We start from the raw sequence: 24435 nt of genomic DNA on the forward strand, positions 1-24435 counted from the left end.
GTTAAAAAAAATTTTTATGAGGGGGGCTGGGTTCTTTCTATCCCGTTTGAAGTGGTGTCTTCAAGCGGTGTATGGGGGCTCTCACTCTCAGTATAGAGCCACATAACAATACCATATCACCCCCCGATTAACTACATATGAACTAAATCTATGACTCACAGTGATATAGCAACTTTTGCCGGTTCCGGTGGGTCCAACAAAGAGGCAGGGCTTCTCGTGTTTGACCAGCATGGACATGAGGACGGTGTACCTGACGGTGTCCACTGTGGGCACGATGATCTCGTTGAACAGAGCGTCCTTGGAGATGGGGGGTGTGTCTTTGATTTCTTCCGACCATGAAACCCACTTGCCTGACCCCTGCCGCACAGCAAGCAACAGTCGTCAGAAGAAGAAGAAAAGGAAGAAAAAAGCGGAGGAAAAGAAGAAGCAGGAGAAATACGTTCTTATCAAGCCCATTATGCTAGGATAGCAAACGCAAAGCGCTGTCTTGAATACAATACAACTTAATAATCCTTGGCCAAATAACCACAAAAAACAAGGAGGATTAGACAGGCAATTAACAGACAGACCAGCAGACAGACAAGAAGACGGACATGCAGGTATAGGCATGCAGACAGGAAGATGAGCTCAAACACCACTGTCACAAAATCAACCGGAAGGCGACAAGCACAAACTGACCTCTTTTACAAACTTGTAGTCGTAAATCTTGCCCTTGGGGGGGAAAGGGTTCAGGAAAGGCTTCATGGGCGCTTCTGTCGCTTCTGGGAGAGTCAGCATTTTTCTTGTCTCCTCTGTCATGCCGCCCTGTTCACAAACACACATAAATGAAGAAATGTACACAGACGTTACGACGACTTCTGATTGCTACAGTGAATCAAAAACTCTGTAGTACTTTTGCAGTTCCTGTGGCTGCTTCAGTCCCTACTTTCTCAATTACATTTACACCATCGTGACATTTCTGCTACCATATAAGGATGTTTTATATTACTACAAAAAAGACGCCAGAATTTCTTCCGTGTATACAAAACCAAACTTTGCAATCACTGGAATGACAGGCTCAACTCTGTTACTCAAAGAGATGAGTTCAGTGAATACAAAACCAAACTTTGCATTCACTAACAAGACAGCTTCAAGTCTGTTACTCACAGAGATGAGTTCCCGCACAAGCTTGTCAAACTTGGAGCGTCCATTGTCGTCTGTGCTGCCACCACAACCCCAGGTTAGGGCAAAGAAGAAGACGCTCTGGAAAAAAAGGCACAAGAAAGTGAACAAATCAACCTCACTTTCAACAGATTCTGGAAAAAGACTGACGTACCCAGTCTGCTTAAGTTGGAATCGTCAGCCATTCTCATATATTGTGCGCTTGTAACCCATCCCCTTCCTTATTTTTCAGTCCTCTTTTGAGTGGGCGAGGAAGAAAAGTAAGTAGGCATAGTCATGAAACAATAAAAAGTACCCCCTCCCCCCTTAAAAAAAAAAAAAAGAAAGATTCAAAATTGTGTAATCTTGTGCAATCTGGGAATTTCAACAATGATCTCTGAACATTTGAACATTTCAGAAAATCTGACAAAATCTCATGCATTTAGAAAGTAGCAAAAGAAACACAACATATAGGGGTAGCGTGCTTGTGCTTTTAGCACCAAGACTAAATGACTATGAAGATACCTCGAGCCAGGTGATCATTTCTCGCTCCTCAAGCTGAGCGATCTTTCCCTCATCATGGAACTCATCCAGCAGGCAGTCAATCAGACTCATCACAGACTTCACCAAGTTGGAATCTGTGGTGGGAGACAGCTCCTGTTGACAAAACCACCAAACGTATTATGCATTCCTTATTATATGCAATAAAAAGCGGGTCATGTTACAGTGCGGTGTTTGTATATTTGTGATGTTATATGTTCTGCTGTTGATGAAGTCCAGACCAAGGCATACTATAATAACAGCATCAAAACTTACTTTTTACTGCTCATGAGATTTGTATGAAACAATGTAGAAATGAACACACATATACAAACATGCACACACACGCATGCACACAAATACACACACACGCAACAAAGAAAGAGAGAATGTTCTCACGCTTCACAATTATCACTTGCAACATGCTTGCATGATTCCACCACTGATTCATGCAAGTTTACCAACGTGTTTCTCACCTTCAGTTTTTTGCGCACAAGCGTAAGGCAGGGATCTATGAACCTCTCAAACAGGTCGTTGATGATGGACTTGTGTGTTTCGTCGATAGTGCTGGGCAGGTCGTTACACCAGGACTTGACCAGTGGCCGCCATCCCAGCGTCTGAGGCTCCATGTAGATCATACCACAGCGAGACACCTGCACATAAATGAGAAAGCACAATGTGGAGTATTGTCAAGGGAATGTAGATCATACCACAGCGAGACACCTGCACATAAAGGAGAAAGCACAATGTGGAGTATTGTCAAGGGAATGTAGATCATACCACAGCGAGACACCTGCACATAAAGGAGAAAGCACAATGTGGAGTATTGTCAAGGGAATGTAGATCATACCACAGCGGGACACCTGCACATAAAGGAGAAAGCACAATGTGGATTAAATTACATATTCTTACTCCGAATCACATATATAGCAGTTGACACCGTCTGGTATGCTAAGGTACTGAAAGCGCTACCCATCTTTAAAGTAATTAAAGGGAAGCAACCCCACACCAAAAAAGCTGGAACTAGCATATGGTAGTGAGCTACCCCCTGGGAGTTACCTCCCATTAGCTACTTCCCATCCCACGCACGTGGCTACTTCATTCCGACTTCAGCTGTCCTGGTGAGAGGTCATTGAATTTTCTGTGCGCTACTGTGGCTGCCTTGTGCTGTTTCGTTCACCTGCCGGCCACGTAACTCATCTTGTCTCCCGTGCGGGCGCCTGTTTTGGTGAGCTCGTTCTGTATTTTTCTGTTTTCGAACTTGTGCGTTGGTTGCTGTCTGTTGTCCTTTGGACATTGTTCGTCAGTAACCTGTTGTGCTTTCGCCATTTTGTTTACAGTTAGCTTTGCTGGCTTGTATTTTGTGGCGTGTTCACTGACGCTTGTGCATTGTGTGTTGCAAGCTTGGTTCGTTTTTATTTTGCTGTAGTTACTGCTTAGCTGTCCGTTAGGACTTTCGTTTTCAGTAACTTTTTCTGTGAAATTTTTTCGCTTGTTTCTTGTTTGTTGTTGGTCAGCATGGCAGACCAGGATAAACGTAAGGGTAAAGGAGACATTAAGGGCAAGATTAAGCCCAAGTCCTCTAGCTCTAAGCCTGTTGTATTGGTGTCAGACGCTGCACGCAACACAATTTTGTCAGTGCCTATTTCACCTCCGCTTTCTAGCACCCCCGTTTGTGCTAGTTCTACTGTTGTTTCTGCGCCCTCTGCTTTGTCGGCGTCGGACCAGGGGACGATTGTGTCCTCTCTCTTGCAGACTCTTATCCCGGAGATTCGCTCTCTGGTACAGACAGAGATGCAGCGCTCGTCTACTCCAGTTAGCGCTGCCGTTCCGGTTTCGGGGGGGGACACTCAGTCCCTCTCTTCCGGGAAGGTTTCTTCTGTTTCCGCTCCTCAACTTCCTGTCTCGGGTGGAGACGTTACAAGTAAGTTGAACCGGTCCTCTTGCTCTCGTGAAGCGCCTGGACAGCCCCGTGCGGGCAACGGTTCGTGTGCGCAGGGTCACTCCCTGCTTTCGGCTGGCGGCAGGCCTCCTCTTGTAGAGCAGGACTCTGTTAGCCAGCAGCGGCGACCGTTTACGGTTACTGCGCTTCCGGCTCCCGCCGGAAGCATAGGTCCCCCCACGCTTGCTCGCAATGCCAGCCGCGATGGGATGGATCATGAGCTGGCCTACGGGCTTCACGGCTTCCGGCCGCAGTTCGTGCATTCACCGCTTCCGCCCCCGGCGGTTATGGTGTCTGCATTTCCGGCTTCGGCCGGACACGCTGTCCCTCTACCGTCCACTTCCTCTTGGATGGCGGAGAGGGAACAACAGCGTGATGCTTTTGCACTTCCGGTGCTTCAGCACGGACGGTCGTCTCTTTCCTCTGCTGAGGTTTTGACTTCCGCCCAACCACATCCGGCGTTCTCGGACGGTGTTCCGGTTTACCCTCTCCCTACTGGGCAGGGTTTAAACCAGGACGATGTTCGTGGGTACAGGTTTCCGGTTTCCGGTCATCCAGAGTACCCTTCAGCCACTGTGGTTGATGACTACGGTCGTTCTTCGCTGATGGATCAGTCTGAACTGCAGTCAGTGGTCAGCGAAGACACCCGTACTGTGTTTTCCTCTCAGCTCAAGTCCATTCTTGACTCTGCAGCCGAGGTGACTTCGCGGTATTTTGCAGAAGGTGTAGCGACGTCCGCTACTTCCGTTTCGGCGGCGCCTTCAGCTATGGCAGACTTCCTGCCGGATAAGGATGACGCTTCCTCCTTCCGGTTTGTGGAATCTCCGTCTGTCTCATACCACCTGTCCCAAGTTCTGGTGCACCCGAACAAACGGAGCAGTGGTATTCCGGTTGAGCCGTTCCCTCTTCTGGCACCTTTTGGGCCGGTTCCGGAACGGGCTCGTGGTTGGCTTGCGGATGAAGGGCAGTCCTCTTCCTTTGTGCATTCTGCACAGAAGAGGATTGCTTTCCCTGTCCGTAGCCGCAACCTCACCACTTCCTTTGCTCTCCCGCGTGCCATCTTACCGGTGACGCAGGAGCTGCAGGCTTTGCTTGTCAAACCAGTCAAGTCTGACTCGGTTGTGCCAGTGCGGGAGGGTACTCTTATCTCCCTGGAGGAGATCGGTCGTCAGCTCTTGGAGCTGGCTTCCATCTCCGAGACGCTGGTGCGGGCACTGTCTCGGTCGTTGACCGACTCTCTTGTCCCTTTTTCCCTCAGTGAGGAGCAAAATGCGGATGATGTCTCCTCCCTGCTTACGGCCCTGGCGAAGGTCAATGAGGAACAGACTCGTCTCTCCTCTTTGCAATACGCGCATGCGGTCTTGACAAGGAGGGAGTTGTTTCTTGCCAACTCTCAGTTTGCCGATCAGGCTACCAGAGACACACTACGTGTGTCTCCGGTTGTAGAGGGATCGCTGCTCGGCCACATGGCGCTTGTCGCTCGGCAGGCAGAGATTCAGTCCAACAAGGACGCTCAGTTCCTGGACATGGCTCTACAGGGCGCGAAGCAGGCTAAGCCTTCCCAGCAGGGGAAGTCTCAGCCGAGTTCCAAGCCCAAGCCTGCTCAAAAGAGGCCTGCTCAGCAGAGCTCTCGAGGTGGCAAGAAGAAGACAGTGTCGGGAAGGGGGCGTGGCGGCTCTAACAGCAAGCCTCACCCCCAATGAAGCGCCCCCGGTCTCACCCCCCCCCCGCCCTCCACTTTGGTGATGGCGGGGGGCCTCTCCCGGGCACTCACCCATTGGATGGTCTCAGTAGACAGCCAATGGATAGTGGGAGTTGTGAGATCGGGCTTCCGTCTCTTATGGCGGGAGGAGAAGGCTCCTCTTTCCCGACATCCGCCACGCTTCAAGCCCCCCTGCTCTCAGGAGGCAAGATCCGTTCTGCAAACGGAAGTTGCCTCCCTGGTGCAGAAGGGGGCAGTGGAGAGGGTCCTGGACCAAAGCTCCCTGGGATTTTACGGGCGCCTTTTCGCCGTGCCCAAAGCTTCAGGGGCGTGGCGTCCGGTCTTGGACTTATCTTTTCTCAATACTTTCTTGAGAGAGATAAAGTTCAAGATGGAGACGCCCGCCAAGGTCAGAGACTCTCTCCGCCCAGGAGATTGGGCGACCTCCATAGACCTGACAGATGCATACTTTCACATCCTGGTGCATCCGTCCGACCGGAAATGGCTTCGTTTCCGGTGGGACGAGCAGGTCTACCAGTTCCGCGCCCTCCCTTTCGGTTTGTCGCTCGCACCATGGATTTTTACCATGGTGGTCCGACAGCTGGGCGCTCTGGTGAGGTCTCAGGGTATCCGCCTGCGGGTTTACCTGGACGACTGGCTCGTTCTGAACCAGTCCCAGGCAGGCTGCACGCAGCATACCCAGACGGTTCTTCGGGAAGCCCACTCGTTGGGGTTCTCGATCAACGCGTCAAAGTCGGAGCTGACCCCGTCGCAGACGTTCACCTACTTGGGGATGTCCTTCGACACGGTCGCTTGGACTGTCCGCCCCTCTCAAAAGAGGGTGGACAAGCTCCAAGCTCAGATACGCTCGACTTTGCCCCTCCTGCAGGCGCCCCTTCGCTCTCTTGCCTCCATCTTGGGACAGATGGAATCCATGGCTCTGTTGGTCCCTCTGGGTCGGGTACACAAGCGTCCTTTTCAGGCAGCTCTGAAGCCGTTTGTGGGCTCGACTCGGGTGGATTGGAACGTCCTCGTCCCTCTCCAGGGATGGTTCCAGTCTACCACCCTCCCGTGGTTGGACACGGAGTGGGTGTGCAGAGGGGTTCCGATTGCCTTGCCTCCCCCGGACTTGGACCTGTTCACGGACGCGTCCTTGCTGGGGTGGGGGGCTCACACGGACCTACACACGGTGTCAGGTCTGTGGTCGGTGGAACAGAGCCAGTGGCATATCAACCGGCTGGAACTAGAAGCAGTAGCTCTAGCTCTCACCCGGTTTCTGCCCTCCCTGCAGGCCAAGCATGTTCGTCTGTTTACAGACAACACGACAGTGGCAGCTTATATCAACAAGCAGGGAGGCTCGCGGTCCCCGTCTCTCTCGGACAGGACCTGCGAGGTCTTGAGGTGGTGTTACCAACACCGCATCTCGATCTCCGCCAGGTACCTTCCAGGGAGGCTGAACACTCTGGCGGACGCTCTCAGTCGCTCCGGCAGGGTGCTTCAGTCCGAGTGGACAGTCACTCACGGGGCACTGCTTCGCCTTTGGACCCAAGTCCCAAAGCCTCTCGTCGACCTGTTTGCCACCAGGTTCTCGAAGAGGCTCCCGGTGTTCGTCTCGCCATTCCCGGACCCTCAGGCTTGGCGAGTGAACGCTCTGGACATTCCCTGGACGGGTCTGGAGGCGTACGCCTTTCCGCCTTTCCCATTACTCGGCCGAGTAATTCGAAAGGCGGAGCTGGAGGGGCCGGCCCTTCTACTTCTGGTCGCGCCCCTCTGGCCGTCGCAGGACTGGTTCCCAGACCTGCTTCGGCTCGCCCAAGGTCCTCCCATTCCTCTCTCTCTGCGAAGAGGGGAATTAGTGCAGCCCCGAACAGGCATTCCACACGAGGAGCCCAGTCTTCTGAAGCTTCACGTGTGGATGTTGTTCGGGACTCACTGAGGCGCTCTGGTGCGTCTTCTCCGACGCTGGACTTGGTGGGCAGCTCCCATAGGGCTTCCACCTCGTCCGTATACGCCTCGCACTGGAGGGCCTGGGCCTCCTGGTGTTCCGCTAAAGGGGTGGTTGCAGTGGCTCCTCGCTCTATGCAGGTCGCCAACCACCTCTCGTTTATGTTTTCGCAGGGTGCCTCCGTCTCCTCTATGAGGGTCCGGCGCTCTGCGATCTCTGCTACTCTCAAGCAGATCGGCCGATCTGTTCAAGTGGGGGGGGTGATCGCTGCTGTCATTAAGGGCGCTGCTCTCAAGGAGGTCCGGTCTCGTTTGCCCGCTCCTAAGTGGGACCTGTTCCTTGTTTTAGCGTTCTTGCGGTCCGCGGAATTTGAGCCTTTGAGCGAGTCGAGTCTCTACAATCTCACTCGCAAGACTCTTTTTCTGGTTCTTTTGGCTACGGCCCGACGGGGTAGCGAGGTCCACGCTCTGTCGGGTCTGCCAGGTGACATTTTGTTCGAGTCGGACGGCTCAGTATCTCTTCGTTTCCGTCCCGACTTCCTGGCCAAGAATCAGGCTCCGGGGCAGGCCTCTCCGTTGGTTCGCGTCAAGGCCTTGACCAACGCGTTGGCTCCGGATGACCCTGATTCGGTCAACTGTCCAGTTAGGGCCTTACGTCTGTATTTGGCTCGGACTCAGCCGGTTCGTTCCTCCTCACAAAAGCTATTGTTTATCTCTCTTCTCACTTCAAGGGAGAAAGACGTTTCAAGAGTTACGTTGGCCCGGTGGGTGTCGTCCCTTATTCGGCAAGCCTACAGTTGGTGTCACACAAGTGGGGGGGGGGCTCAGCCTGCCTTTCCCCTGGTCTCGGCCAGAGCCCATGAGACTAGGGCGTGGTCTTCGTCTTTGGCCGTTCTTCGCTCGCAACGGCTTGACGAGGTGCTCTCGACGGCTTACTGGCGCTCAGAAGATATTTTCATTAATTACTATCTTCGAGACGTGGCTGCACTCAGACAGGATGGATCTCGCGGTCTACCTGCCCTTATAGCAGCCGGCCAGTTCCTGTCCAGAATGTGATGGTGAGTTTGATTTATTTCTTGCCCACCGCCATGTTGATGTTATCTGCTATATATGTGATTCGGAGTAAGAATATGTAATTTAATGGAAAATTTCTAAAGTAAATTTTCATTTCATTAATATACTTACCCGAATCACATATCGAAGTCCCTCCCGCCTGCCCCGCTGTTTGTTTCGGTTTTTCTCTGAGCCGGAATGAAGTAGCCACGTGCGTGGGATGGGAAGTAGCTAATGGGAGGTAACTCCCAGGGGGTAGCTCACTACCATATGCTAGTTCCAGCTTTTTTGGTGTGGGGTTGCTTCCCTTTAATTACTTTAAAGATGGGTAGCGCTTTCAGTACCTTAGCATACCAGACGGTGTCAACTGCTATATATGTGATTCGGGTAAGTATATTAATGAAATGAAAATTTACTTTAGAAATTTTCCAGTATTGTCAAGGGAATGTAGATCATACCACAGCGGGACACCTGCACATAAAGGAGAAAGCACAATGTGGAGTATTGTCAAGGGAATGCTGTCTTCTGTATTTTCTGCCAGACTGAAGCGTAGAACAGGGCAAAGAGTGTGCGTGTGTGTGAGAGAGGGAGAGTGTGAGTGAGTGAGAGAGAGAGAGAGGGAAAGAGGGAGAGAGAGAGAGAGAGAGAGAGAGAGAGAGAGAGAGAGAGAGAGAGAGAGAGAGAGAGAGAGAGAGACAGACAGACAGACAGACAGACAGACAGACAGACAGACAGACAGAACAACAGTCAGATTGTGTCTGCACATTTAAGTGTGTTCTTGTGTTTGTATCTGCAGTAGAATTTTTACCTTTGTGCATATTTGTGGAAGGATGGGGGAGACGGTGAAAGAGAGAGAGAGATGCACCCGCCTGAACATGTTCTTAAGCATGTTCGTATCGCAGTAACAGTAGCAGCATGAGTGACAGGGGTTCTTACCGTAGCGGGAGAGGCAACCTCCAGGTCCATGGGCTCAAATATGAGGTTGGTGGTGGAAGCAAGCTGGATGATCTCACCGCTCATCAGACACAGCTTCTTGTTGTCGTCCAGCACTGTGTTCATGTTCTCGATCCAGATGGCATCCACAGGGCCGTCAAACAGCAGCCACTTGCGGTCTGGGGTCTGCATGCAACCAGGACAAAAACGTTAAGAAGAAAGCATCACTTCTGTGAAAAGCATCAGGAGATCAACTCTCTAACCAGGAAGCTTTACAGGGTCTTGGTCTCCATGGAACAAGGGGAAGAACGTTAACAAGACCTTCACAGCTGTGACAAGTATCAGCAGATCAACTCTCTGGCAAGGAAGCTACATATGATCTTGGGTTCGCATGGAACCAGGAGAAGAAATTTAAGAAGAACATCACAGCTGTGAAAAGCATCAGGAAACTCTCTGGTGAGGAAGCTACATGAAAAAGGGCATGTTCTTCTTCCAAAGTTACTCTGAAAGAGATTTAGCTGACAGCTCCTTTGATCAGATGCTTTTTGTCTCAATCCCATGTTGAAGACATTCATTGATCAAACAAAAGACAGTAATCTAACAACTTCCATTAGGAATCTGATTTACATGTATACCAAAATAACAGCAAAGTAGTAGATCCCTTGGGCACAAAACAAATAATGCAGCATAACTGCCAACGTTTTCCAGATAAAAATAGGGAGTAATGAGCGCCGATCCAAGCTAGGGGGGTCCGGGGGCATGCCCCCCCGGAACATTTTTGAAAAAAAGGATGCAAAATGGTGCAATCTGGTGCATTCTGAGGATTATAAGTGCCAGTTTCTGGCAGCAAATTTTGTCACAAAAAAGGAAGAATGAGCTGGAGAGAGAGTAGATTAGTGACTTACCAATGCACATCAAGCTTCAACCCTTCTACAGTATTTCATACTTCTTGACAGTCACATCTTCCAATGGTGTGGGGGAAGATATCTTTTGCTATCACAGTTCACAACAGCACCAGAATCATAGTTTATGTTAGTTACTTCCTTTTACTTTGTTTTGCTGTTCTTGAATGAGCTTCACTATCCCCCTGGCCTCCATGTCCGATGCTGATATCTTCGCGGCACTGGGTGCAAAACGCGAAATGTATGCCGCGTCTTGTCGATTCGGAGATTAAGTCATACTCTTGTTTGTAACTCTTTTGACATTTTACAAGAACTTTTGGGCCGACTTTCGGCCGCTGGACCGTTGTTTTCTTCATTTTGTGGTCGTCTGCTGCTGCTTCTTCTTCTGCTTCTCATCCACATTCGACTGAGGCGCATGCGCTAGCCACAAATCTCGCCTATTCTCGTTTAGTTTCGATTTTGATCACAGCGTTTGTGTGACGAAGCCTTGCGCTGAACGAGATTTCAGAAGTGAAACTACGCTGCGAACAGGTGCTTGAAAATACACTCCAGTCATTATACTCGAACATTTTTTAATCTGGAAACTTTTGCACTATTCGGGAAAATCCGGTACTGGACATAAAATTAGGAATTTCCCGGTTTTCTAGGGAGGGTTGGCAGCTATGATGCAGCATTACCTCTCATAAAAAAATGTTTTTCAAAATAAAAATACAAACTTAGTTCAGTGAAAGTTCACAGTAAACACATCCCAGAGGTATTCCAACTTCATGGTCAGATAGCAAACCGACAATTATCAAAAAATGTAAGCTTCTAAAAAGCAAGGCCTAATACATTGAATCATGTGAACAGAAAAACCGTCGACATACTGACCGTGGAGGTGGCGAAAGCTCTGTAGCTGACGGCCAGGATTCCGTCGGACCACTCGTGTGAGACAGGGTCGAAGCAGCCGTACAGCTGGCCCATGGTGATGGCCTTGGGGTTGATGACTGTGGTCTGCACCTTGTTCTCCTCCAGCAGACCCTGCAGACCACACCACATTTGTCAATGTTGAAATAAAATTAAAAGATAATGGCGGGAGAGTTTTTGTGTGTGTTGATGTTGGTGGGTGGGTGTTTTAGAAACCTTTTTCATTTTGACTTAAACAAATGTCTGTCTTTTTCATGAGACCTCATTAAAGACGACTTTATACAGAAGAAAAACTTTTGAAAACCTATCGTGAGTACAAATTTGCTCATGTCTAAGATGCCTCATAAAAAGGTGTGTCTTATAATTAACAGACATGAACGTTTGGACTCAGCTCTAAATCCCCTAAAAAAATGTTAGTGGTTTTTTTTACCTCTTAATTTATGTTTACCAAGCATACATACCATGTATTACTGTCCAGTTAGACCTAGCTGAATATACTATATGATACTTATGTAAGAGTCCCCAGTGAAAGCAATTCTGCTTTGGGGAAAAGGCAAAGGCAGGTCATATAAACACAAAGTTCCAGCCACAGGCTTCTGAACAACAGATGCAGCACTTTTCTCATAGCCTCTCAGTAAGTGCAGCAGTGTGCTCACTCATGCATGGATTCTCACCTTCTCATGAATTTCTCCCAAGGCTCCAGCCAGAACCCTGTAGGAAGAGGTCTTTCCACCAAGCGGTTCTCCAACAATCATGAAGCCGTGACGCACAATCATCATCTCGTAAACCTGGAGAAAAAAATTGTTTCCGTTGTTTCATTATTAGGATAGCAGTCCCTACAGTCTCAGCACACTGCTAATCTGCTTTGCTAACCTAGAATACTCAGTGCTAAACAAAACAGAAACAGGTCTCAAAAGAAAGCACTGTGAAGAGAGATTACACAGGATCAGCTAACACAACACAACACAACACAACACAACACAACACAACCACCACCACACCACACAACCACCAACACAATACAACACAACACAACCACCACCACACAACCACCACCACACAACACAACACAACACAACACAACCACACAACCACCACCACACCACACAACCACCAACACAACACAACACAACACAACACAACCACACAACCACCAACACAACACAACCACCACCACACAACACAACACAACACAACACAACACAACACAACCACCACCACACAACCACCACCACACAACACAACACAACACAACCACCACCACACCACACAACCACCAACACAACACAACACAACCACCACCACACACCCACCACCACACAACACAACACAACACAACCACCACCACACAACCACCACCACACAACCACCACCACACAACACATTCAACACAACACAACACAACCACCACCACACCACACAACACAACACAACCACCACCACACAACACAACACCCACCACAACAAACAAGCAAAAACAAAATAGAAATATCTAGCTGCCAAACTTGGTCCATTTTGATCTAGTAATCATTAACTGACAACATTCATTATGGAAAAACAGAAGTTTTTTATTCCATATCATTTACACTTTTAAGTAAGCGAAAGAGGAAGAACATAAAGGAGTTTTATTCTTTGAATAAATAACACTTCCCCAGCAAATTCCAAACGTATTATTTGTCCCTGCAAATGTTCCTCAACCAAAGTGTCCCCCCTACCTGCTGGATCTTCTCGAGGAAGAACGGGGTGCACTGGAGGTTCATCTTGACGCAGACGTCTTTCACCGCCTCGTTCAGCACCTTGTAGTCTGGCTCCGGGAGCTTGACTCCAGGGAACAAGTCTGAGGTGATGCCGTCGAACAGCGGCAGATCGTGGTTCAAGAACTTGGGCAAGTTGACGTCGATGATGGAACGCAGCATCAGGATGTTCTCGTCCTCCTCTGGGTACTTGAGCTGTTGAAGGGAAATAAGAATGGATGTAAGGCTGTTGAAGGGAAATAAGAATGGATGTAAGGCTGTTGAAGGGAAATCAGAATGGATGTAAGACTGTTGAAGGGAAATCAGAATGGATGTAAGGCTGTTGAAGGGAAATCAGAATGGATGTAAGGCTGTTGAAGGGAAATCAGAATGGATGTAAGGCTGTTGAAGGGAAATAAGAATGGATGTAAGGCTGTTGAAGGGAAATCAGAATGGATGTAAGACTGTTGAAGGGAAATAAGAATGGATGTAAGACTGTTGAAGGGAAATCAGAATGGATGTAAGGCTGTTGAAGGGAAATAAGAATGGATGTAAGGCTGTTGAAGGGAAATAAGAATGGATGTAAGGCTGTTGAAGGGAAATAAGAATGGATGTAAGGCTGTTGAAGGGAAATAAGAATGGATGTAAGACTGTTGAAGGGAAATAAGAATGGATGTAAGGCTGTTGAAGGGAAATAAGAATGGATGTAAGACTGTTGAAGGGAAATCAGAATGGATGTAAGACTGTTGAAGGGAAATCAGAATGGATGTAAGGCTGTTGAAGGGAAATCAGAATGGATGTAAGACTGTTGAAGGGAAATAAGAATGGATGTAAGGCTGCATGAGGTGTACTGAAGGAACACAGAAAGCTACTTTCAGAGACTCACGAGAAGGAATAATGGTAGGTGTGGAAAGCCATGGTTACTTGGAATGCCTCTCTGAATGCTCAATAATTTACCTGATCCTCCTTCCAGCATTGCAACGATCAAAAAGCGATGATACTAACACAGGGTGCAGGTACAAAATATGCTACTTTCAAGTATTTACATTTGGGATGCATAAAAACAAACTAGTGTAAAATTTGAACTGATGGCAAGCAGGATGTGAAGGTAGGCTAATAACGCTATGAGAATTAAACTGAAACCTTTTCCTCAGTGACGCCCTCATGAATACTAAACCTCATACCTCCACCCAACACAAGCAATACAAAACTTAATTCGGCTTACCTTAAGGTTACCGGCAGCTGTCAGCACAGACTTGACAGCTCTCATGCCATAATCGTAGTGGTGCTGAGATGATAGCTGCTCAGAGCACAGACGGTACACAGCCACGATCTTGACAGACAGGGGTCGGGCTTGCACGAAACCACACGAGTACAGGGAGATCTCAGCAATCAGGGCGTAGTCCGGCACCATCATAGCCACTGTACGGAACAGGGCCTGGACACACAAGTTTCAATGTTTTACAAATGTGAAAACACCATTCATTTTGTTCAAGGCATCGTAAACTCACTTCTTGAAACTCTTGCATTTCAGCAATGGACACACAAGTCACCATTTTTACAAATGTGAAAACACTACATGCATTCATTTTTCTCAAGGCATTGTACGCTCAGTTCTTGAAACTCTCACATTTTAGCCGTAATGAAATCAAAACATAAATAAAGGAAAGATCTGTTTAAAACTAGAATTGTTGTAAATACCAAGCACAGCCCCATCAATGCAGCCAGCAGTATGTACCTCTCTTACATGCACCTCTGACGATGGAAGATGTGACAGCAATGGCAAATGAACAGTTGACAACAAAAATGGTCATACAGTCTTTCATCAGTATATCTCCTACTTGTTTGGGAATGTGTCCTCTTGTGTATGTGCATGTGTGTATGGGTGTGAGTGTATTTGCGCATGTGCGCAAAGTGTCTGTGTCACTGACCTTGAGGTTGTCGGGCAGATCGGAGCGGCCAGCGTAACCTGGGTTCATGGTGATGAATACGGAACAGGTGGGGTCCAGTCTGATCTCTGTGCCCTCAAACAGCAGGGTGTCAGACCCAGAGTTGATACCTGCAGGACCAAAATAATGCTCATCAAGTAAACACCAACAAGCCTTCCACGACAAACAAGCTAACAACAAAAACAAACAAAAGCATCTCCATACCTGATTACCCAAACATTTATATTTTATCTATAGATAGATAGATAGATAATTTATTGCCAAGTGTACAATACATGAATGAACATAAAAAATACACGAGGAAAGCAGCTTGCTGTGTGATAAAAACAAAAATAAATAGCATTCATACATCACTGGCGCATAGCATCATACATACATGGGTAAGACAATTTGGTAACACAGTAACTAATACATACACTATACAGATATGGTGAGAACTATGAAACTCTAAGAGCTATCGGAACCCCTAGGACCCCCCCACCACTCCCCCCCCCCTCTCCAACCCCTGTTCCCGCACTGGTAACATACATCCCTCCCCCCCCCCTCCCCTCCCCCCGCCGTCCCACAATAAAAGTACGCAGAATAAGATAGGATCCCCCCCCCACTATCAACTACTGTAAGAACTGAACATGTTCCATGCTGATAAAATATACCTGTAAAACAGCACATAAAAATAAACTCTTCCAACACATCACAGTGGTTAAAGAACGACTAAAACTACTAAAACATACTAGATGTGTATTCCTGTAATATAACCAGCTGCAAAAACATAGTCTGGCTTCATCGCGTCACAGTGGTGTCACCATACTAAAACCCACTAAAACCCACTATGTGTGAACAGTACATGTGGTGATTTTTGTCCGTATGGTTAATTGTTTTATGTAGGTTGTACAGTTAATTGTTCTACTCTGTATATGTTTTTTGTTGTTGTAAAGGGCCCAGAGCCATAGGATAGGCACTTAAAAATGTCCAGTTATTATTATCATTATTATTATTATTATTATTATTATTATTATTATTATTATGTGACCAAAGCAAACTTCTTACCTCTCTGGATGGTGAGGATCTGCTGAGCCACCACAGACAGCACCTCCAGGTCGATACGGTTGAACTCGTCAAAGCAGGACCAGGCGCCACAGGATGCCAGACCCTGCATGCAGTCAAACACTTATTACTTATCACATGTAATGTATATGCTGAGGAACAAACCTACATGATAAATAGACTGAGAATCAGCGTGTGTGTGTGTGCGTGTGTGTGTCTTCCTACTACAAAAGTTAGGACATCGTGTGTGTGTGTGTGTGTGTGTGTGTGTGTGTGTGTGTGTGTGTGTGTGTGTGTGTGTGTGTGTGTGTGTGTCTGTGTGTGTCTGTGTGTGTGTATGCAAGTGTACATGCATGCATGTATTCATGTGTGAGCGTTTGGGATATTGTGGTGTGCGGAGAGGAAAGAGGGGAAGGAAGAGAGGAAGCTGAAGAAGGGAAAAGCAAGTAGCTGTCCTCCTACTTACTTACTTACTGCCTTTCACGCCTGGTGGCGTGTAGGGCAGCGAGCTGTCCTCCTAGCAGTTTCATAAAAGAACACAGAGATATACCGTAACATACCTTGAAGAATTTACCCAGGGCGATGTAGTCCAGACCATCTGAACAGTTGAACACCACGCACTGTTTGGCCACGGCTTTGGCCAAGTCCTTGGTGGTCTCTGTCTTGCCGGTTCCGGCCGGTCCTTCTGGGGCACCTCCCAGATGCAGATGCAGAGCTCCGAACAGGGTTCTGCACAACAACAACAATTGTATCTGTATGATGCCCATTTAACAGGTGAGTTACTTTTCTTGTCTTGTTCATTTATCGGTTCTTGACTTCAAGAGTTCATGCAACAATCCTCATCTTTCATTCACTCATCTCCTTTCCACTGAAGATGAAGGGCTCCAGCCAGGGCTCTGAACATCAGACAACGTTACTTGTAGGCTCTGCAGTTAACAGTTGTACTTCACTTTTGTTGTGAAAGAAAACACAGTATCTCATTCATTCATCCGACTTGCACTACTGAGAGTTCATGCAACAAACCTGACCTTCATTCAAGTTACACTTCAACTTTCACAGAACAAGAAACTGCCAAGTAACTGCAGAAAAGAGCTACTTGAAATGGCACTGACACTATTGGAATGTATGTAACTCAAGGTCTGATAACAGCTATAGGGGCTTCGCATTTACATGTAAAACGATAACAAAGATCAAGATGAATAAATTGTTATAAGACTGTAAATAATGAATGATACATACCTGTAACACCTGTCAGTAAGAGGCGTGATGACCAGCCGTCCACTGTTACCCAGGTATTCATAGCCGTACTTCAGCATGGAGTTGATCATACGGGTCACCATTTGGCAATCCTGCAAAACATTTAAATAAACTATCAGGATATCTACCTCGAAGAAAACAACTGCACTGGTGCACTAAATAGGTGCACTTAAAGTGAGTATGACAAACTTGCATGGATGAGGTAGGTCTGATTCTCAGTTTAAGTAAACGATTTTAGCAGACCAGCATGTGAGATTTATGACACACATCATGTTTGTGTTTTCTGTCAAATGCACTTCGGTCAATCAGATACCACTACATGCATGTCACTGAAAGTCTCATACTTTACAGTTTTTGTTTGTGACTTTCTGATTGCCATGTAATCGTGTTGTTTGATTATACACTTAAAATGCAAACAGACCCAAACAAGTCATTCTGAATACTCAGAGAACCCCAACTATAAAATGCTGGGAACCAAAAAATAGCAAACTGCATAAAAGAAAACATGAAACACAAAGTGCACTTTCAAAATCAACAAACTCGATCACCACCTAAAACTTCAAAGTCTATCAATTCTCATGCCGTTTTTAACAAACCATAAACTTCTCACGTCAAACACAAGTCTTTCACTCTTCAACAATGCACATGTCATCATGATAAGCAAAAGAACCATGACCTAAATCCATGCAACACAAAACAAGCCAATAAATACCGCTTTCATTTTCGAGTCTTCACTGCCAGCGGTTTGCTGGAGCATAGTGGAAATAATTACAATACCATTAGAAATAGTGGTTCTGATGCCTGATGCAAAACACACTTGGAAAATATAAACTGTACATTTTATTTCATTCCTGGAAAGCATGCCAGTATCAGGCTGGGAAAAAACAAACACTTTCACACACTATGTTATTCTGGTACCCATGCACCATAAACATCTGATGATATGCCCATGGACAATATGCAGAACATAATATATTATCCAATCAGGAGAATGTATGTGTGTGCATGAGCATGCACAGCGTGCATATATATGTTAATGCATTCCCTCATAAAACCATACGTTCCTTTTAAAAACATACTGAACAATAACCAGGGTATACACACCTCCCAGTAGTATCGCATCTGGGAGAGCCACTTGAAGTCCAGCTCATTGCAGACCTTGTCCCGGCACAGCTCAAAGAGCACGTCACGGGCGTGAACCTCCAGCACGATCATAGCCTGCAGGGTGACACGGTTCTGCTTTGACAGCTTGCCTCTCACCAGGGCGACGATCTCGTCGATCTGCTTGTTGTTCACCTGCAGGTAATCCTCCAGGGCCTGCTGCCCGTCGCGGATTGACTCATGTACGTATGTGGTCCAGTACTTCTGCCCGACACACAGCACGGCCTGTCCTGGCCATGAGCGCACCCAATCGTTACGAGGGGTCTTGGTGTAGGCATCCAGACATTCTCCGATCACCTGCAGCATAAGGTAGATTTGGTTTGTTATTTCTGATGCTGTTGTGAAAAGAACCCTCTGAATTTCAACCAATCTATGGCACTGCATTTTAGCCATTTGGCTGGGATTTTTCTCCATGAACAAACGTAACTACTACCTGTAACCAAATGTCTTTCTACAAAAATGTGTTTAGTCATGTACAAAGTATTATCTCAATTTGCAACCATATAATCATATATCACTCTCTGTACCCAGCAGCTAGTCTCCCATATTTTGGGAAGAATACCTTGGTCAAGGGTATGTATTTACAAACAGGTTCCATTTTAATGCAGAATGCAGGATAAATCTTATCCCTAGTTGCATTGCGTCATCCTCATCAACACTACCCAGTAAGCTTTGAGATCAGTCCTGCCCAAGTCCCTCTACTCTCCTTCACATCCGGCATCTCAAAATCCATACAGCAACATAGCACCTGCCTCTACTTTCTCCTTCTCTTTCTCTTTTCCTCAGCTGCAACTCCCACAATTTTACCCTCAAACTTCTTCTGAGTGAATTCTCCCCATCTTTCTTCTAACTGCTCTTTGGCATACCTCAACAACATTGAAACATACACTTGAATTCCTTCCAGGGGAACAAAACCCACCTTACCCTACTTTCTTCTTCTTCTGCATCCATAAATTGCAACTCCAAAATCCTACTGCATTTTTCACTAGTCAAGCGTTGACTAGTGAGTGACGCTTAGTTTATTACATGTGACCTGAGCTAGAAATCTTATTGGCTGTTATTGTCAGACAACTGTCTCTCTAATTGGTTCTTCTAGGCCAAAATAACATTTGTCCCCTGCCATCATAAAAGCGTTTACGGAACCGCAATTTATTTATGCGCATGAACATTTTCTACCCTGTCTCAAAATGTAGCTATCCTCCATTTTCAGTGGTTTCCCAACTTTGAACTGCTGTGACTGACCTTGTGTAAGGAGGAGATCATGTCCGACTCCAGCTCCAGCAGCCATTTCTCCACCTGCCCGCGAGCCTTGGACGTGGAGATGACCTCACGCAGCAGCACCACCTCTCCCTCACTGCTCTTCATGTGCGTGATGTCCAGCACGTCCGTGAACTCCAGGGAAGCGATGCCCTCAAAGCACTTCTTCAGGTGAGGCTGAACTCTGGAAGACACAAACGCATGGGTTCAGCAAATTTCCTATCCAGTGCATTCTTCCAGGTGACAGATGCTAATTTTACTGCAGGAAATATCAGACCTAATCAACTGATAAACATTTGATGGGCATTACAAAAACAAAGCGTCAGTCTTGTGTCAAACATTTCTCATGTCTCATCCCTTTCTTGTCTTTAATTATCATTTTCTCAACTTCTAGAACATTAATTTTTACCGAACCAACAGTGTTCAATGTTAGACCCATAGACTCTACTTCTTGATGGACACATTTTATACAAACATAGTCACTCTTCTTCTTTTGTAATATCCACAGCCTTTTTCTAAATTCATTTTCACTGAAGCAAACAAGTCTGTGAACCTGTCTAAACATTGGATAAGCCATGTTGGCCACTGTGGCACTTCTCACCTGGTGGGATCTTTGGTCTCAGACAGAATCTCCAGCAGCTCGTCGTTGGACAGGAAGAAGAATCGTGGGAAGTACAGACGCTTCTTCTCCAGGTACTCGTTCAGACCCTACACACACACATTCACACAGCATTTGTATGCGTTTCAATGTGGCCCACATATAGCACAATTCAAGATTCATAGAAATCAGCTGTAACACAGAACACACTGCTCTAAAACGATTTTCTTGAGAGAAAAAAATCCCTGTGGATAAGAGTCTAAGCCACTACATCCCACTCACCTTTACTACCTTACTCATCATCCCCACCCCTTGGAATAATTGCACAAATTATTGTGAGCTGAGTTTAGTGAAGTGATTTCTTCTACTTGAAGTGGTGCCGTTCACAGTGTCCAGAAGAAAGAGATAACAGACAGTCCTGTGCTTTCGCTCTTACGTCATCTAAATCTAATCCTCTAGGATTTGTTGGTGATAAAACACAGTTAATACCCATCAACACTAGTTTAAGGGCAGGTGGGCCAGTGCAAAATTGATCAAATTGTTCAAAAACCTTTTTTTGATATTTTGGCAGATAATGGTTCCATAACATACCTAAAATGCATGTGTGTGTGTGTTTTTGTCTAAAGTGTCATATGTATGTGTCAATGAAGACAATATTTGAATAGTTCTATCTTCAAAGTCGTTTTTCTCATTTCAGCCATTTTTGCGGCAGTTAGCATCTTGGGGGTTGCGATTTCTCTGGCAGTAATTTAGCTAGAGCAATAATTGTTTGTGCAGTTTGTGCAGAATATCACATTCTGGGGGATTATGAAAGGATTTTGTTGCCAATGTATTACAGTCATAACCAGATTTTTTCAAAACATAATTTTGCAGGGGTTACCCTAAAGTTTGACGGTTGTAACAAAAACATCCAAATATAAATATAATAATCAAAATCTGCTTCGTACTCCCCTAGAGCATACCCAGAAAGATAAAATATAACAATAATTAGAAGTGTGACAATCATATCTGCTGAAATATCATATCCCCCCTGTACTCCACTTTTGTATGTATTTGACTGTTTTGTCGCGTAAAACAAAAACCAGCAACCCAAAATACAAAAAGTGACTATCATTTGTCATTGTTTATTCAGTTCTTTCATAAAATAACATTCAAACAAAATAAAACATTCAAATACAAAAAAACATAGTGCACTGGCCCACCTGCCCTTAAACTTACCACTCGAAAGACGACGTTGATTTTCAGTTTTGGAAGGCGCTTAGAACTATGTTAGGATTTGGCGCCATAAAAATACCCTTATTATTATCATTACAAGACAAACTCTGTGACACATCAACGCTTACCTTCTGGATGAGCTCCAGCAGCTCGTTGGACTTCTTGAGCCTCTCCAGGATCTTGTCGATGTTGAGCACAGCCAGCACGTGCTTGTCGATCATGGCGGACTTCATGATGTCACGCCAGTTCTTGTCCACCGTGGAGAAGCGGCGGCCTTCCTCAGGCATCTGGGCCATGATGTCAGGTGAGGAGAAGATGGGCTCCAGGTAGAGCCAGGTGGCCTGCACCTTGAGCCACTCGTCCAGGATGTCCTGCAGTGTCATCAGCTTGTTCTCCCAGTCCCTGTGGGCAACAGGCGGCAGTGTCAACAAACATGTACAGGCTATCATGAATTGGTCAGTGTACCACGTGAATGAGATGAATGGCAATACAGTGGTACCTGTGCCGTGAGGTCTCTCCGGTGAAAAGACATCTTCAAGGAAATGGCATCTTCTGCTGTCACTTTTGTCTGTTAGCTCGGCTAAACTGTACCTACCTTGAAAGAACACCTGCAATGTAGGGACACTTTTGGTTGATCCTGAGGGTGTCCTTTCATCACAGTTTTTTTTTCTTTTTTTCTTTGGTGTTTAACGTCGTTTTCAACCGTTCAAGGTTATATCGCGACGGGGAAAGGGGGGAGATGGGATAGAGCCACTTGTTAATTGTTTCTTGTTCACAAAAGCACTAGTACCACTGTACTCCATTAGTGACTCCCACACACCCTTACACGGTCTCAATTACTTACAGTCTCAATCAGAAGACAACTACAATACCTGTCTAACACACTTTTTTTAATCGTTTTTTTACAAGTTTTTGATGTTGTTTTTTTGCTTCTACATCTCATGTCTCCACAAAGATTTTCAGCGTTGACTCAAATGCCTGCAAAAGTGAAAACAGCAGGAACGAACAACTACCTGGATGGTACAGAAATGAGCCGTCACAGAAGATCTGTTCGACACAACAAGCTCACCAAATTCATCACACAGTAAGTTATCAATTTACTGTAAGCATGCACAATTTAATTCAACTAAGTAACCCATAATACAACAACATGTAAAGTCAAAAAAGTCTCTCCCTGTATTCATTTCATTATTTTAAAAATCTGATTCTTGCATGGGCAACATTTAAACATCTGATTCTTGCATGGGCAACATTTAAACATCTGATTCTTGCATGGGCAACATTTAAACATCTGATTCTTGCATGGGCAACATTTAAACATCTGATTCTTGCATGGGCAACATTTAAACATCTGATTCTTGCATGGGCAACATTTAAACATCTGATTCTTGCATGGGCAACATTTAAACATCTGATTCTTGCATGGGCAACATTTAAACATCTGATTCTTGCATGGGCAACATTTAAACATCTGATTCTTGCATGGGCAACATTTAAAAGCAAAGGGCAACAATGATGTAAGTGAGCATGTTCCAATGTTCTATTGTTAAAGCAACAGATCATAGTTTCATAATGAATGCTTTCAACAACCCCTTGCAATCTGTGAGTCACTTAAAAATTCATCAGTTAGCATGACTCAGACAAGGATGAACGCATGCACTAATAATGTCTGCACAGGGTAAATGAACCGTGCATTAGAAAATGAACATGTACATTCCCAAAATAGACACAATCTTACAATACAACAAGCATGCCTATACTATCTTCTGCACAGCACACACAGGCACCCTGCAATTAAAAATGTTATAAAATGTCTTCTCAAATCATTTTGTTGTGGTAAGGAATCATGCAGACAGTCGTTTGTCAAACAGGTAAAGATTCATGAGCAATGTGAGGCGCAATTCAATACCTGTATCCATGACCAGCAAAATGACATAAAGCCACTTCTTGACACTGAGAGGAAAAATCACATGCTTTAAGTGAGCGTCATACATCAAGTTCTTGACAAGTAGAAAATGCACATGCTGAAAGTGAGCGTTATTCTTTCGTGCCTATTTGTGTCACAAGCTTTCAAGATATAGCAAGTTCCTGATGTTGATACAGAACACACACATAAAATATATACATGTGACTCATACCATGGAAACCCTGTGACCTGGTGACAACTTCTAGTCAAGAAGGAAAGTGATTTATACAGCACCTGGCCAAAACCGCGACATGGTCTGAAGTATTGGTTTTGCCCGAACTGCTGTACAATGCAGGACAACGTTGAAAGTATGTTAGTTTGTGTGAAATATGCAGACAAGGCAACTATCTATAAAGCAAACATCCTCTCCATCCTTTTTATAACCAAGCAGTATATAGCACTTTATGTGAAAATGAAACTGCATGTTAATATTATAGCCTGATGATTTCAGGGTATAGGGAGGTAGGGAGGGGGATGGGGATCTGCACACAGTATTTGGACACCCACGAGCAGCGCTGAAATCAAAGAATTAGTCAGAAGACATTGGAACTTATCTGAAAGTATTGTAGTGCTTTGAGGCAAGTACCTGAAGAACTACGACCTAAAACAAAGTGAGATAAAAAAGACATTGGCCTATGCCAGCAAGAACAGGCATGGACCAGAACGTCTTGTCATGCACACTACTCACCAGTTTGCTCTAGCATCTTTATCCATATTTAGCCATATGGAAGGGCTGTCATATACATTCACACATTTCCTACATTTTGTTTATGCACCAAATCAAAACAAACAATACATCAAGATCTTTTCATCCAACTGTCTCGTCGCATATCAAAGTAGAAGCTGGAGAGGTAAACTTGTGTTCTGTCTCAAATCATTCCTAGTTAAAATGCAATTTTCAACCAGAACACTAATAACTTCAACTAGCAGTAAGTACCCCCCCCCCCCCCCCCCCCAAAAAAAAAAAACAAAAAAAACCAACGTTGGCAACATTTTTTCCTTGTAGGAACAGAAATTAAAATCCACAATGTTACAGCTATTTTTACTTTCAGAGGCTTGGAACAAAACTGAAATAAAGCAGATTCACAAGAGTCTCGCTGACTCCTATTTCTCTACCACTCAGTTTATTCATCACTGTTTAAAAATTGAAACGGACTGACTGGTAATACTTCAAAATCATGAATCGATCAACA

The 24435-nt window shown here is 45.6% G+C and overlaps 1 protein-coding gene across 9 annotated transcripts in view; it reads right to left on the minus strand.

Annotated features, from left to right (window-relative positions):
- The window catches only part of LOC138960338 (dynein axonemal heavy chain 7-like), a 128991-nt gene that overhangs the window by 77242 nt on the left and 27314 nt on the right, over positions 1-24435 (minus strand). For 5 of the 9 annotated variants that reach the window (XM_070332202.1, XM_070332201.1, XM_070332203.1 and 2 more), the window contains 19 exons: positions 21405-21678; positions 20065-20171; positions 19449-19647; positions 18150-18503; positions 17758-17793; positions 17028-17137; positions 16349-16517; positions 15792-15894; positions 14727-14854; positions 14021-14233; positions 12778-13011; positions 11737-11850; positions 11027-11176; positions 9258-9440; positions 2157-2333; positions 1666-1797; positions 1147-1242; positions 679-804; positions 160-357 (listed from right to left, as the gene is read on the minus strand). In XM_070332202.1, the coding sequence (XP_070188303.1) occupies positions 160-357; positions 679-804; positions 1147-1242; positions 1666-1797; positions 2157-2333; positions 9258-9440; positions 11027-11176; positions 11737-11850; positions 12778-13011; positions 14021-14233; positions 14727-14854; positions 15792-15894; positions 16349-16517; positions 17028-17137; positions 17758-17793; positions 18150-18503; positions 19449-19647; positions 20065-20171; positions 21405-21678 (3103 nt within the window). The remainder of the gene's footprint in view (positions 1-159; positions 358-678; positions 805-1146; positions 1243-1665; positions 1798-2156; positions 2334-9257; positions 9441-11026; positions 11177-11736; positions 11851-12777; positions 13012-14020; positions 14234-14726; positions 14855-15791; positions 15895-16348; positions 16518-17027; positions 17138-17757; positions 17794-18149; positions 18504-19448; positions 19648-20064; positions 20172-21404; positions 21679-24435) is intronic. The other 4 variants (XM_070332208.1, XM_070332207.1, XM_070332206.1 and 1 more) reach the window with 1 other exon arrangement.

Source organism: Littorina saxatilis, linkage group LG2, assembly GCF_037325665.1.
Source record: "Littorina saxatilis isolate snail1 linkage group LG2, US_GU_Lsax_2.0, whole genome shotgun sequence".
In the NCBI taxonomy this organism is placed as follows: Eukaryota; Metazoa; Mollusca; class Gastropoda; order Littorinimorpha; family Littorinidae; genus Littorina; species Littorina saxatilis.